Source organism: Nanorana parkeri, unplaced genomic scaffold, assembly GCF_000935625.1.
Source record: "Nanorana parkeri isolate BGI_ZX_2015 unplaced genomic scaffold, ASM93562v1 scaffold1097, whole genome shotgun sequence".
Classification (NCBI taxonomy): Eukaryota; Metazoa; Chordata; class Amphibia; order Anura; family Dicroglossidae; genus Nanorana; species Nanorana parkeri.
Window position 1 is genome coordinate 561,999 of NW_017307365.1, and position 15,626 is coordinate 577,624.

A 15,626-nucleotide genomic window follows, 5' to 3' on the forward strand; every position below is an offset into this window, starting at 1 on the left:
TTTACCACATAGCTTACCAAAAACATGCTGAAAAATATATGACATCAGGAAATATGCTCACCAAGATCACTTGGCTGTATTAACAAGTTGAGGATTATGGAAGCGGCCAAAGCTAATTTTTTTTTCTGAAAATTGTAAAATGCAGTTTAGATGTATCCCAGTATGCATCAATTAGCTTATGGATGGCATGCTCCACACTATAGCATTTTTGTGCCTGCACCTTTCAGATGAGTAGTGTTTGAGTATGTATCTGCCTGGTGTTTAGCTTTTTATATGCTCATTTTAAGTGCTTATATCTGCTTGTGTCCCCTGGCATCTAGCATTGTTAGTTACCTGTTATCTAATGGCTTTATGCTGTGCGGGGCCCAACACATTGTTTTTTCAGTGTGCCACCAATAATGGAGCGGCATTCATGTTGCTCCTGTAAGAATCAGGATTTTTTTTAACTTCTGAGATCAATCTATTTAAAACTAAGCAAAACCTTTCCATTTCTTGCCCAGCAAGCAAAGTATGGAAGAAATCAACTACTCTCCACCACAATGAAAGAAAATGCATAAATAAGTCAGAATAGTAAACCACAGCGGCATCTGCAAATCTCAAGGTGTTTACCAAAATACAACAGCATGTCTTGTACAGAACAAAAAGAACTTGTTCAAGCAAACTAGAGACATTAGTGTATATGGAAACGCTAACAACAAGCCTCTCTTATTTGCTCTTTAAAATATACTATTGACAGCATTTTGTTATATCAGTTTGATACTTGCAATAAAAAAAACCTGTTGATACTGCCAAAAATTAAATGACCTCTTACATTTCTCTGTACTGTGCCCGTCCTAACCTAAAATCACAAGCCGTATTTTTAGTCCTGCCCAACTTTCCTCTGTGGACTACAAAACATTCAGTTCTATGTCATGCAGAGGAGGAGAGCAATAGGTGCTCCTCCATAAATTCAGTACAATGAGTGAGCATTGTCATTCTAGAACAACAAGTGCGTTTGACAGGATTGCCAGGTGAAATTAGAGTAAAAACATGAAAAAAGGAAAAATGCATGAACCATATCTAAGGACTTGTAAAATGTAATCTATTGCATTTATGTTTTTGGGTTTAGATGCGTATTTTTAATGCTCTGTAATGTTTAAGCAGAAAAATGAAGGCTTTTATAGCCCAGAATGTGAGTTTTTGGTTCAAACTAGTAAAGGTCACTTTGCCACTAATCCTGGTAATCCAAACACAGCAGGAGATTAAACATAAAAAGTGAGTTAATATTTTCCAGCAATCAAAGCAAGGTCGATCATGGAATTATGAAAGCAAACAACAACCTTCAAGTAGTAGCAAAATCTTCAGATTAACTACTAAATAGGCTAAACTACATCTCCAAGCTGAACTGAACAATAATGCCATGCACTTCTGTATGGGGATAGAGCAGCAGTAAGCATTTTGATATTTTAAATGGACATGTTTTATTTTTGAAATAACACCAGAATAGTACTTGACAAGGGAGTGTCTGACATTAGTAAATTAACTACTGTTACTGTAGGCACAAGTATCAATAAGTCTTAAGGCCTTTTCGATTAGTATTAAGCTCAGGTTATATCGTTTTTCCAGTGTCAATACATTCTTCTGGGGTTCAAAGAGCCAAGAAAAGTGTCCTAAAACATTAATTGCCTGCTCTAATACTAATCTTTAGTGGCCTGCTTCTAGCACAATATATTATACGTTTGCTGGTACTCCAGAGTTCACACAATCCCACGTATTAGAGGTTCTGCAAAGTTTGAGATGCAACAAAGCATTTTTCTGCAACAATTATTACAAATTTGCCTGCTGAAGTTCTGCTGCTGAAACATTGTGTGGCACCTTTAGAGTACCAGAGCACCAGAACAGGATACAAACTTTGGGATACCAAGCAGGATTTATCATGCAGCAAACGGTACAAAGTTGTTCCCTGTGGTCCAGCTTCGGAAACATTGTGTGGCACCTTTACAGTGCTGGAGCACTGGAAATGACTGCAAACTGAGTGGTAATGTAGAATTTACCCTGCAGCAAACATTAGAAGTTTGGGAGCTAAGGTCATGTTGCAGAAACATTGAGTGGTGCCTTTACAGTGCCAGAGCATGGAAACAGGCCAAGAGATGCAGCAACTGTCACCCATTCAAGTTAATGATCGGGTGACAGCCGCTGCATGTACACACCTGCACACCGCATGTAATGGTATGTTATATGATTACATGCAGTTACAAAAACAATCACTATCCCTGGATAAACAATTGTGTAACCACTGATAGTGACAGATTCCTAACTACATGTAATCCTTTCACATATGATTACATGTGGTGTGCAGGCGTGTACATGCAGCAGCTGTCACCCGATCATTAATTGAATGGGTGGCAGTTGTCGCTTGTAACATATGCAGACATTAACACTGGTACAGTATATAGTAGCGGCCCCCACGCGACTAAAAAATGTGTCCAGTGGCCCCCGACTAAATTGAGTTTGAGACCCCTGCTCTATACGGTCATCCCCAATGATGCGGGACTGCAAGCCATAGAGTTTTTCCTTTTGAAAGAACGTGCCTTGGAGTGGCCAGTGGAGTTTGTTACACAATGCATGCGGTTTATATTGGAGCATAATTTCTTTTTCTTTGAGCGCGATCTGTTTTTGCAAACAAGGGGAACAGCAATGGGGAACTCAGTGTCCCCATCATTTGCGAATCTCTTTGTGGGGTACCTTGAGGAGGTTTATATTTCCAACTCAGAATTTTATAAGACACATGTGGTGTTCTGGAAAAGGTTAAATCGATGATGTGTTCATCATCTGGAAAGGAAGTGCATTACAGTTTAATGAATTTGTCACATTTCTAAATGGCATTTTTCCTGAAATTGTGTTTAATCCTGACATATCGGGACAGGGCATTGCATTTTTGGATGTATTTATCACCATCCAGGCACACAAATTTCATACTTCCATTTACTCTAAACCTACAGACAGAAACACCATCCTGCACTATACCAGTTCACACCCTAGACATCTTAAGGAAAATCTACCCATTTCACAATCATGAGAATTTGTTCCAATCCAGATGAGAGCAACAGTCAAATTGAAATCATGCGCCAGAAGTTCCGCCAAAGAGGATACACTGACCATGTTGTCAATAAAGCCCTGACTTGTGCAAAGGAGAGGTTACTCTCCCCTCCAACTCACAAGGAGATGGATAAAATTCCATTTATCCAGACCCTACAATCGCTTGTCAGGAAAAATTAAACAATCAACCATCAGGAACACTAATATTCTGATGGCTGATAAAAACCTCACACAGAGCGTAAGAACAGTGTATAAACGGGACAAACCTTAGCAGTAGCAGTATATAAACGGGACAAAACTCTGTGGGATCATTTAATCCAGGCTGACTCCAAAGAGAAATATGCCACACAAACATGGAAGATATCCAGTAAATCAGGCTTTTTCAAATGCTACAACTGCAATGTATGCAATGCAACCATTGAGGATGGAAAATGTACACACCCCCACAATGGTAGTAATTACAGGATTGATGGATATCTTAATTGCAACACAGAATTTGTGGTATATATTCTCAAATGCCCGTGTTCACTCATTTATGTGGGGAAAACCATAGGTCCATTCAAAAAAAGATTTCAAAAACACCGGAGTGACATCAGGATCGCCTTTAAAAAGGTAGAGTCTGGCGAGGATTTTGACAGGAACAAACCGGTTGCTGTTAATTTTGTAGAGAACAGGCACCAGACACATGAACTGCAGGGAATGGCCATTGAATATATACAGATTGACCATAGAGGGGGCAATAAGGAATTACAACTCTTACGCAGGGAAGCATTCTGGATCCACACCCTCAATACAATTATACCTCGAGGGTTAAATTCTGGTTCCTCATATACCTGCTTTTTGTCTAATAGATAGATGCCCTTTAGACATCAATGAACCATACAATTCACTGGTGTCCTTCAACTTCATGAGTTGACATTTATTTCTAAATATTTATAAATCTTTCCTAATATTTTAAAGTTTACATGCTCCTGTTGATTTTAATTTGGTCCATGGATTTATGATAGCTTGGACCATGCAAATTTTTGTAGGTGGTCAGTTCCTCACACACCTGTCACCCAACGGTGGGATTTTCAAAACAACACAGTTGTCAATAAATTGACAGAGTAGAGGAGGGTCTCACCGTGATTGGAACTGCACTAATTTAGAAATTCCATCAATCTTATGATTGCATGTTAAGGAGCTCTCTTTTAGATAAGAGGGTGATCCACCATACACTTTGACCCATTATATAATCAAAGTACGTTTAGAAACATGGGGATAGTATCCCTTCATCTACACTACTTCGAGCATAATTATACTGCAAGACACTGTGTATAAATATACCCCCCCAGCTTTATTCATTATCTTTTACTTTTGTCTATTTTTAGCTAAGTGGAACACTGAGTATTTAAGATGCAGTGAAGGCTCGGATAGTTTGATACAGTGTACCAGCATGGTTGTTGCATTTCTTCAACAGGCATGAGATTTAAAGGAGAACTATGGGGTCAGTGTTTTTCCCCATAGTTCTCCTTAGGGTAACGGGAGGACACAAACTAGCGTCCTCCCGTTACCCTAAGCTCAGTATACCGCGAGCTACAGCTCGCGGTATACTGAGACGCCGCACCTGGAGCGGATCCCGACTTAGATGACGGGATCCGCCCAGCTGCGTGAGTGACAGCTGGCTCTGCCTATCTAGAGGGAGAGCCAGCTGTACCCGCCCCCTCCCCCGTCCGTTCCGCCAGTCAGTGCTGGCAGATCGGAGCGGGAAGAGGGGAATCCAGCCCCTCCCCCTGTCACGGCAGAGAGCCGTGACAGGATTGAGAGGTGAGGGAACCCGGTATGTGTTCCCTCACCTCCCGATCTACTGAGCCGACCTGTGACAGTCTCATTGTCACAGGTCGGCTTAGAACTATGAGGTGAGTGGAAATCACTCATCTCATAGTTCTCCTTTAAGTTGTATGTTATAAATTTTGCTGCATTGTTTAACTTTTTACATATAAACATATCCCTGTGATCTTTTTCAGGTGCATATGTGGTTGGTTCCGGATTTCGCAAGTGACAAGCGTTACCTAGCAACCGATCGGTCACCTGCTCACCCATTGGCTGACGGACGGCTCAATGATCTTCGGTAATACACACGCGCAGACAACACAGAGCGCGCACCGCGTGTGCCGGTCCCCTAGACAAGAGCAGCCAGCAGGATATAACTCGGACCCAGGGATGACACAAATCGGAAGACAGCAGGTATATCCCGGGCAATGCAGGATCACCACTTCGGACAAGGTATTTCACTGGTATGCATCTGTATCATGTGTTCAGCATATAGCTAAATTGCACCTGGGTGGCAATAGTGTGAATTACCTCATTAGGACATCAGAGGAGGAGGTACTAACTTCATTGTGATTGGTGGTTTGATTTTGTCTCACCTGTATATGGGTGCGGTGTTATCTCTACCGCACCCACCCAGTTGGATTTGGGTTTTTGTCCAGTTAGGAGTGCGATGGGACAGGAGGATTATGCATCAATAAAGGACGATAACTGTGCTGTGCTGTGACACTTCCCCGTCAAATAATAGAGTCCCTTGGTATATAATGGATACAATAGAGGTGGACTCTAATAAGTCTATTAGCTCTTACATTACACTCCTTCTACAATGAGAAGCATATAAATGCTATAGATCAATATTCCATGTAAGGGACTCCAAAGGCAGGGTGGGCTGAAATTTTACCTCAGGGGTAAGTCCTTAGCGGGTTGTGGGATGTGAATGTAAAGTTTGGCTCCAGTCACTTTAAGGTGTTTTTAAAGATTTTATTCCCTTGACTGCTCACAGGGCAGAGAGCGATAAAGGCTATAGACACCAAGGACAGTGCAGACTCACTGACTACTTCCCAGTTTCACATTGCAGAGAGCCTTTATGCCGATTGAGGCAACACTGCGTGTGACAGAACCTCAGCTAGTTAGCAGACATAGCACAAACTCCCTGGGTGAACCTGTGAGGTTAAAGCCAAATTCCAGATTCTCAGGCACCTCCTGCACCCAAAGTTTCTCCCTGGGCCTCCATTCCTGATCACCTGCAGGCCTTACCCTGGGCTGCAGGCCTAGCCAGATTGCACATCACAACATGCACCCTCCCCCAGGCAGGAACCCAGGGTTAAGAGAAAAACTCGCAAGGTCAGCCCAGAATATTTATGTCCTCCCTCAGCATGCACCCCTGACAATGAACCTCCTAGTGATTGGCCAGGGAGACACAAATATTCATAACACTAGCATTATTGGATGTTCTGCTCTATTGCAAGCGTCGCACCCAGCAGTAGGCAGATACAAACAATAACACTGGGCTTAGAAGAAACCTGAAGAGCACAGAACTATTAATCAGCTTAGCAGAACCACCCATGCTTAGGGCAAGGTGACTACACTAGGATAATTTTTACCATCATGATAGTGTGTAATGTCCAGCATGCTTGTGTGTGTGGATCTCAGCTGCGGAGTGACTCTGTGGATGGCTCAGTTAGAGGGTTCACTGTCGCACTCTGTATTGAATGAGTGAGGTCGGAACCCCTAGCACATCATACACCACCACAGGATTGTGAACACAATATAGGTCCTCAATTGTCATTCATTGGGGCCGTGTTGGGACTTGTAGTTACACTAGTTAACTCCACTAATGCAAGGCAATACAATGATGGTAATCAGGATAGCAGTAATATATATATATATATATAAGGTAGGTGAGCTGCAGGCATTCAATAGAGTACTGTCGCTTCAAGCCAATGGAGGATATGCAATCTTGTATCAGACTGAGAATACAGGTGGTACTTGCGATTTGGTGTAAACAGTCCAGATACCCCGAGCCACTGGTTGTGGAAGCTTCACGGCTGTGAATCCTCTGGAGGAGGACAGCAAGGTTCAGGATGGTGGAGGTGAATGCCCTAGCAAGTTGCTTGACTTTCTACCTCGCTAGAACGCTGAGCAAGTGAGCCTTGTTAGCTCTTGTAGGAGAGGCAGGTGTGTGTGGGTGGAGTCGTCAGCAGTGGCCCTCCCAACCATCTCCTAGTAACGGAAATGCTGTGTGAAGGCCGGCCTACTCTGCCTGTCACTTAGACACTGTATGTGTCTGAGAGCGACGTCTGAGAGTACAAGCCCTGGAGGGAACGTGACCGGCAGGTCGCCTAGCAACCAGACGCCGAGACATAGTGGTACAGCCACTGAGGTGGCGGGGGTATTTAGTAAATGAATTTTAATGTGTTTGTCTAAATAAAGGAATACTTATATGCTGTATTTTCTTCTCATTGTTTTTGTGGTGGTTGTAACACTCCCAAATTGTGTTTTTCTTTCTTTCTGTTGTTCAAGACTGCAGCATAGGCAGAAAGCACAGACTTCACTTACAGTATGAAACGGATATAAGAAAACACTTTCAACAGACAAAAAGTAAGAGAAGCACATTGTTCGGGTTAAATACCTTTTCAACTAAGACCTTTTTTGGGTGCAAATGTTCGTATCATGAGAGGACAATGTAAGCAGTTGTACAAGAGCCTAATAAATCTTTCAAACTGGTCTACCCACACCCACATCTAAATCATTTAAGAAAAAATTAAATCTATGTTACAGTAATAAGGGAACCATCTTTTTGTTATCCTTACCTGAGGAACTTGTTTAGGTGTGAGCTCAGTTAACAGACCGTGGAGCTCTAAATCTGGCAAAAGACATTAGTTTATGATTGCTTGATCTGACAGTTTATACTATGTATAGCAGCAGAAGACCCCTCTTCCACACTACTGCTTAACCACTCTCAAAGGAAACTTTGATAGAATAGGCGTGGGATCCTTGTTCAACCTTTACACCTCCAACATTAGCCAAGAGGTGTCTGCTCATGTTCTTTCTCTTTCCTACTTGATTGACACAAACATGTGCAGTCAGAAGTGTGGAGAATATATATTTACTCCTAATAATCCTGGAAAGGGACTATCATATTTTAAAATCCATCTCTTTGGATTTGTTGTTGTATAAAAGATGTTTCATTCTGGTTTATAAAATGCATTAAATGGACCAGAGGGTTATTTCCTTTTAAATGCCCAGATACACAATGTCCTGTGAAGGACAATGGGATGAACTTTATTGGTTTTCAGTCACTCAAAATTTGAGACAATTTTGCCAGAAAATTGTCAAATATTGCAAATCACAAATAGTATTTAACAGAAAGGAGAAACTCCTTTATGCCGATGTCATCAAGTACACTAAACTGTATTGGATTTTATTCTTGACCATTCTTAAATGTCTTACATATGCAGTCATGATGATTTACGTTGATACACGTGTGGATAATGTATTTCATTATTATGTATTTCCTATGACAGAATCATATTTATGTGAACCTTTAAGTTAGTTCATATAATTGAACAATAACTCTAGTGAGTTTTATTTTTTGAAATGAGGAGTAGGTTTGTTTAAGGGTGAGATCCCGGTAATAGTTTACAGTGATGATCCCCGACAGTCAGGTTTCAGCACTCACCGATCAAGATATTTAAATGAATGGAGTTACTCTATAAAATGTATGCTACATAGAGGATATGCAATCTTGTATCAGACTGAGAATACAGGTGGTACTTGCGATTTGGTGTAAACAGTCCAGATACCCCGAGCCACTGGTTGTGGAAGCTTCACGGCTGTGAATCCTCTGGAGGAGGACAGCAAGGTTCAGGATGGTGGAGGTGAATGCCCTAGCAAGTTGCTTGACTTTCTACCTCGCTAGAACGCTGAGCAAGTGAGCCTTGTTAGCTCTTGTAGGAGAGGCAGGTGTGTGGAGTCGTCAGCAGTGGCCCTCCCAACCATCTCCTAGTAACGGAAATGCTGTGTGAAGGCCGGCCTACTCTGCCTGTCACTTAGACACTGTATGTGTCTGAGAGCGACGTCTGAGAGTACAAGCCCTGGAGGGAACGTGACCGGCAGGTCGTCTAGCAACCAGACGCCGGCGCGGCTGACCCAGGGGACGGAACCCGATTCCCTGACATAGTGGTACAGCCACTGAGGTGGCGGGGGTATTTAGTAAATGAATTTTAATGTGTTTGTCTAAATAAAGGAATACTTATATGCTGTATTTTCTTCTCATTGTTTTTGTGGTGGTTGTAACACTCCCAAATTGTGTTTTTCTTTCTTTCTGTTGTTCAAGACTGCAGCATAGGCAGAAAGCACAGACTTCACTTACAGTATGAAACGGATATAAGAAAACACTTTCAACAGACAAAAAGTAAGAGAAGCACATTGTTCGGGTTAAATACCTTTTCAACTAAGACCTTTTTTGGGTGCAAATGTTCGTATCATGAGAGGACAATGTAAGCAGTTGTACAAGAGCCTAATAAATCTTTCAAACTGGTCTACCCACACCCACATCTAAATCATTTAAGAAAAAATTAAATCTATGTTACAGTAATAAGGGAACCATCTTTTTGTTATCCTTACCTGAGGAACTTGTTTAGGTGTGAGCTCAGTTAACAGACCGTGGAGCTCTAAATCTGGCAAAAGACATTAGTTTATGATTGCTTGATCTGACAGTTTATACTATGTATAGCAGCAGAAGACCCCTCTTCCACACTACTGCTTAACCACTCTCAAAGGAAACTTTGATAGAATAGGCGTGGGATCCTTGTTCAACCTTTACACCTCCAACATTAGCCAAGAGGTGTCTGCTCATGTTCTTTCTCTTTCCTACTTGATTGACACAAACATGTGCAGTCAGAAGTGTGGAGAATATATATTTACTCCTAATAATCCTGGAAAGGGACTATCATATTTTAAAATCCATCTCTTTGGATTTGTTGTTGTATAAAAGATGTTTCATTCTGGTTTATAAAATGCATTAAATGGACCAGAGGGTTATTTCCTTTTAAATGCCCAGATACACAATGTCCTGTGAAGGACAATGGGATGAACTTTATTGGTTTTCAGTCACTCAAAATTTGAGACAATTTTGCCAGAAAATTGTCAAATATTGCAAATCACAAATAGTATTTAACAGAAAGGAGAAACTCCTTTATGCCGATGTCATCAAGTACACTAAACTGTATTGGATTTTATTCTTGACCATTCTTAAATGTCTTACATATGCAGTCATGATGATTTACGTTGATACACGTGTGGATAATGTATTTCATTATTATGTATTTCCTATGACAGAATCATATTTATGTGAACCTTTAAGTTAGTTCATATAATTGAACAATAACTCTAGTGAGTTTTATTTTTTGAAATGAGGAGTAGGTTTGTTTAAGGGTGAGATCCCGGTAATAGTTTACAGTGATGATCCCCGACAGTCAGGTTTCAGCACTCACCGATCAAGATATTTAAATGAATGGAGTTACTCTATAAAATGTATGCTACATGCAGTAGGAGTGAGTAAAAATCATGGGGTTTAGTGCAAAATTATTGTCAGGATACTCGGGGAATGAATATAGATCCACTTTAATAATTACACTTTTTCCACACCTAATAAATGAGCTGAAAATAATTAAAGAGGAATCCTCACTATTTTTGGTTGTTTCTGTCACTGCGGGGACAAAGTGCACGTAGCACTTCCCACATTGGTACATGGTCTTCAAACTATTCTAGTGTGGTTGTCTGTGCTGAGAGCCATGAGAGTAACTGAAAGCCACTGCATGACAGTAGAATGAATGCAGAGGCTTTTAGTGATGGGGTAATGACATCATTGTGACAAATGTTATGGGGCCATTGCATGGCAACTGCAATTATGGTACAGCAATAGTGGTTTATGCACCAAGATCCCTGCCATGCCATAATATCATGCAATTCGTAGTCTTGTATATTGGAAGTAGAAGGTGGTGTTTGATATCCAACATATAACTTTTTGCTGCTACTACTATAGCAGCATTCTGATATACTACTATATCTGTGGGTATTTCAGGATAGAGGAAGTAATGTGGGAAAGCAAAGAAATAATTATACAGAATATTCAATAATATTTGTATCAAACACCACTAACAACCTTACTAAGAAAAGCAAATGAAAGACAAGTGCAAATATAAAAATTAATTTATGAAGTATCATACACTGTGAATGTGGAAACATCTGCTTGCCTCTGTCATCCATAATAAATTGGAAACACAGATGGCTAGTATTTTATTCTAACAGTTAATAAATAGTGCATAAATATGTAGAAAACAAAGAGGCTTTGTATTTTATTTCATTTTTAAACAAAAATAAGCTCAGTTCTTTATAAATTCAGTGCTGCAGCAGTTCTTTTGGTATCTACGTGATTTACTAAAAACAGTAATTTCACAGCTTAAAACGAAAGTGTATCGTCTAAACATAATGTTAAGTTGGAAAAAATTTCATATAAAACATACATTTAAAACCCAATTCAATTCTCAATTTTATTTATCTCTTTATAAGCCAGTCTTTATAATTTATCGGGTTCTGAGTTGTGGCTGATTTTTGCATAGAAAGCCTTAAAATACCTTACTGTGTTATGTTCTCCCACTCCAGTGCTCTATGCTGAGTAGCAGCCATACCCTCAGCAGAAGTGCTCTCACACAGAACTGTACTGCATATTCAGAGAGGTGTATCAGTCCATACATGTTACTATGTGATTATCACACCCTGCATAACTGCTGCTGCATAGAGGTTGATAGTACAATGCCTATTTGACTTAAATATCTATTTCTGTGACTTCAAAGGTCCAGGTCCCCCCTGGCAAAGCAGAATGGTGATGTACAGGAGAGCAGGGGTGGAGAAGGGTTAAAAAATAATCCCACAATCAACCCCTTCCTACCCTGACTCTGCTGCAGCCTTTGCTCATCCAAGAATGGCCTGGCTCACATCCATTAAAGGGCACACTCGCCGTCCAAAGGCTATTTCTGGAATTACTTTTTTAAACTTCACTCCAGAACTAGATGTCCACCGCGCCACCATTTTTACCATATGATGGTAGAGAGGTGGTTAAGGTAGAAATATTGAAAATTGTTACTGTTAAATGTTTATGAATAAATCTGGATTGGTAATATGATGTCAGTTGCTAGTAAAGATACTGTAAAGGCATGCTATGTGCCAGTATTTAAATGTGAGTCACTGAGATTACAAATTTTAAAACCACAAACACATAATAAATTTACACATAGTTATATCTGTCATTCAGTTTATGTGAGGTGGAATGAAATAGTTACCATGGAATGGCTGTTTACAGACATGTGGAACTAGATGAAAAATAGCAGTTTGACCACACTGCTGATTAAAAAATTCCAGACCCTTAATATACAGGTTCTGAGAGGGCTATTTCAAATACAGTATTTGGAATTAGTTACATTTCTTCCCTCTTAAGAAAAGAAGATTTAAAAAAAAAAAAAAACTAAATGTATAAGAACAAAATAATTTTTCCTTTGCACCAGATTTGTTTAAAAAATAAGGAATAGACCGTATATGATTTTTGTTGCATGAATATGACTCTAAATTAAATGCATTCCACAACACTGAAAAATAACAATACATATAAGAATGTTTACAAATAGACCTGGTGTCAGGGTGCATCAGTCAACAGCCATAGTACAGCTATTGCCCGGACCGCTGCACCCTATGCGCGTAATTGGCACGTTCGCGCTAATACTGCGCATGCGCAAAAACGTGCACGCGCATTTCCTTGGCGCCGGGCAGGCAATTTAAAGATGGCTCCTGCATCTGCACTTTGCTGAGATATTTTCAGCTGTAACCTGCATCTGTGTTTCCACTCCTGATACCTGTTTGACCCAGCTTGATTCTTGACCCTGCCTGCTTGCTGCCAGCCTTGTGACCTCGGCTCACCCCTGACCATTCTCCTGCCTCCTGATTTGGTACCATTCTGCTCGCAAGTGTATGACCCGGCCTGTTCCTGACTCTGCTTCTGCCGCCTTCTTTTGTACCACGCTGACCGCACGTTACCGAATTGGCTTGTCCCTGACTACGCCTCGGACTCTCACACAAGTGTCAGCTGCCTCTTACGTCCTGTTATCCGCATCAGCATGTCCAGTGTGTCCAGCAGTCATACCAACCACAGGCACTCGTGCTCCTCCCTGTCTGTATAACTACTGTACCATCTCCAGTGGGGCACAGATGAGAGCAGCAAGGGAAGGCCTTTCTCGTCACTTCAGGCTCAAATCAAGGTACGTGACACCTGGAGCAAGATTCATAACTTACTCCAGGTATCCCCACCAGGTTGTTGGGTCATGCCGTACAGCCAGCTTGTAGGGAAATGGCATATTCATTGGGGCCCATGGAGGATAGGCTGCACATATGCAGTATATTGATGGTATTGAGTTCCACCTGGCATGAACTGCTTCTCCTGGTCTTGCCTGCCAATCTGAGGTCTGTCCTAGTGGCTTTGAATGACATGGGCAGGGCAAGGAGAGTGGATGTTAGGATTAATATAATGTTAGTTATTATTTAAATAGCAGCCTATTAGTTTAAAGTGACACTAAGCTCAGGAGCTAAATCTTCAAAATGCATTCAAGTACCCTCACTATTAACAAAAATGTATCTTTTTTGTGTATCACTCAGCTGGAGATCCTCAAATCATCTCTGAATTGGTGCTGACACTGTCCTTCCTTCTGAAGGGTGGCTACTTTTGTTCCCTATGTGTGTTGTAAAGTAACCACTGCTCCAAGCTTGCTCCTGTGATGGAATACAATCTCACATTTAGTTTACCCACTTGTATTGAAATTATAGTCTATCACAGGCATGGGAGCAAGTATGGAGTCGTGGCTACTTTACAATACACACAGGGACCATGGAGAACAAAAGTAGCCAAAACATACATTTTTGTTCATTGTTAAGGTACGTGAATGCATATTGAAGATTTAACTCCTGAGTTTAGTTTCACTTTTTAATAAGACTTGGATTTGCAAACAATGCTATTCAGTAATGACTATAAGAGTAAAAACTGTAAGAAGTACAGTATACTGAATCTAAACACAGAAAGATTGTGATTGCTCGGTTCGATAAATTTACCAACATATGTATAAAAAGTGGACAATTAATTGAATAGTAATAATTTTTAAAAAAGTGCCACGCTACAAATCTATAAATGTCATTCAAAATATACAGAATAATTATATAAAGTAGTAATCCTAAATTCAACATATGTACAAACATGATAGATAATACATCCACAAAGTGTCAACTTCCGCAATTGTGCCAATCATATGATATATATGCTGACAACTGCCAGTCCATACCAAAAGCAATAGTCCTTTCAAAATAAATGGTGTATCCAAATAGTGTCACACCCCTGAGGAAGTTATGTATTCAACGCAACGTATGTAGGGTGGAGCTGGGAAGCACAGAGCACGGCCGGTAACGTTGGAGTTAGGACGAACAATTACAAATCTTCTGGTGGACTGTTTGTTTTTATGGAATTTTATGCAATTTCCATGTATTTAAATGTGAGTAACATTTTAGAATAAAAAGTTTTTATTACTTATTAATGTTTGCACTATGGAGTACTCTCCATGTCTATGACTTGCATTCTGGAGCTACTAAGAAAGTAAATTGAGGAGTCTGAAGGAAATCAACTATTAACACACTGGAGGTATTGGCACATTGGAAGCATCAAGGAAGGTGGATCACTGGTATCCACTCTGCTGATCTCTGGGCGTTCTCCTTGCCTGTATGTTAAAAGGGGATAGGTGCAGTAAAACATAGGTGCAGTCAGGGCCGGCCTTTGGGGTTTTCGAGCTGTAAGTATCATTGATATTTACCGATCCTCGTCTGATCACTCCAGTGTTTGTAAATAACTGGGGACACATAGTACTATGTGAGAGTCCATGAGCCCATCACACTCCTGACCGCTTACTCCAAAAGAAGAAAAGATGGGTGCTTCGGTGATCAGCGGATGGCAGCCGTTATATACATACATAAAAAGCATTCAGCATTTACTACAAATGGGAAAGTCCATATATGGTAAATGATGTCACTGGAGATCCCTGCTGATCGGATCATCATTTACCATATATGGACTTTCCCATTTGTAGTAAATGCTGAAGAGAGAGAGAGAGAGCTCCTTCCCCTCTGTCATCAGCGATCCAGTATGTCAGTGTCAGCAGGGGTGAGAGAGAGAGAGGGGGGAAGGAGCTGGCACACGGGGACGTGCAGGTAAGGAGAGAGCTGCTGCGCATGTCCATATATTCGTGGACGCTCAGCAGCTCTCAAGAATCACTGTCAGTCATCAGTGGGGAGGATCCCGTCAGATACGTCGGGATGTCTTCTCATTGCGGCGCCTAGCCCCACCCACCACCTTAAATAAGGTTTTACAGCCTTACTGTGCATTTTGGCTAATTAGAGTAAATTACTTTATTTACTTATTTAGCCTAAGGAATGCATTCATAAAAAAAAGATAGAACCCCATAGTTCTCCTTTAACATGTAGTCTAGGTTTTATGTTCTGCTTTTTATTTTTACTTTTCTAGATGTACCTACTTGAAAAATGGGGTTGGCATGACAACCTGACACTTTATTTTTATAGACTCTATTTTAGTTTGACATTTATTGTTTATCACTTGTTTATCTACAATTGTTTTATTTAATAAGAAT

General features: G+C 40.6%; 1 protein-coding gene across 1 annotated transcript in view; it reads right to left on the minus strand.

The window, feature by feature from the left end:
* LOC108796348 (cartilage oligomeric matrix protein-like) overlaps nucleotides 1–10,643 on the minus strand; it is a 90,010-nt gene extending 79,367 nt beyond the window's left edge. The window contains exons 1-6 of the mRNA XM_018567810.1: nucleotides 10,580–10,643; nucleotides 9,517–9,569; nucleotides 8,665–8,734; nucleotides 7,701–7,753; nucleotides 6,877–6,946; nucleotides 5,157–5,239 (exon numbers count right to left, since the gene is read on the minus strand). Of these exons, the coding sequence (XP_018423312.1) occupies nucleotides 5,157–5,239; nucleotides 6,877–6,946; nucleotides 7,701–7,753; nucleotides 8,665–8,734; nucleotides 9,517–9,569; nucleotides 10,580–10,643 (393 nt within the window). The remainder of the gene's footprint in view (nucleotides 1–5,156; nucleotides 5,240–6,876; nucleotides 6,947–7,700; nucleotides 7,754–8,664; nucleotides 8,735–9,516; nucleotides 9,570–10,579) is intronic.
* Nucleotides 10,644–15,626: the final 4,983 nt, after the last annotated feature.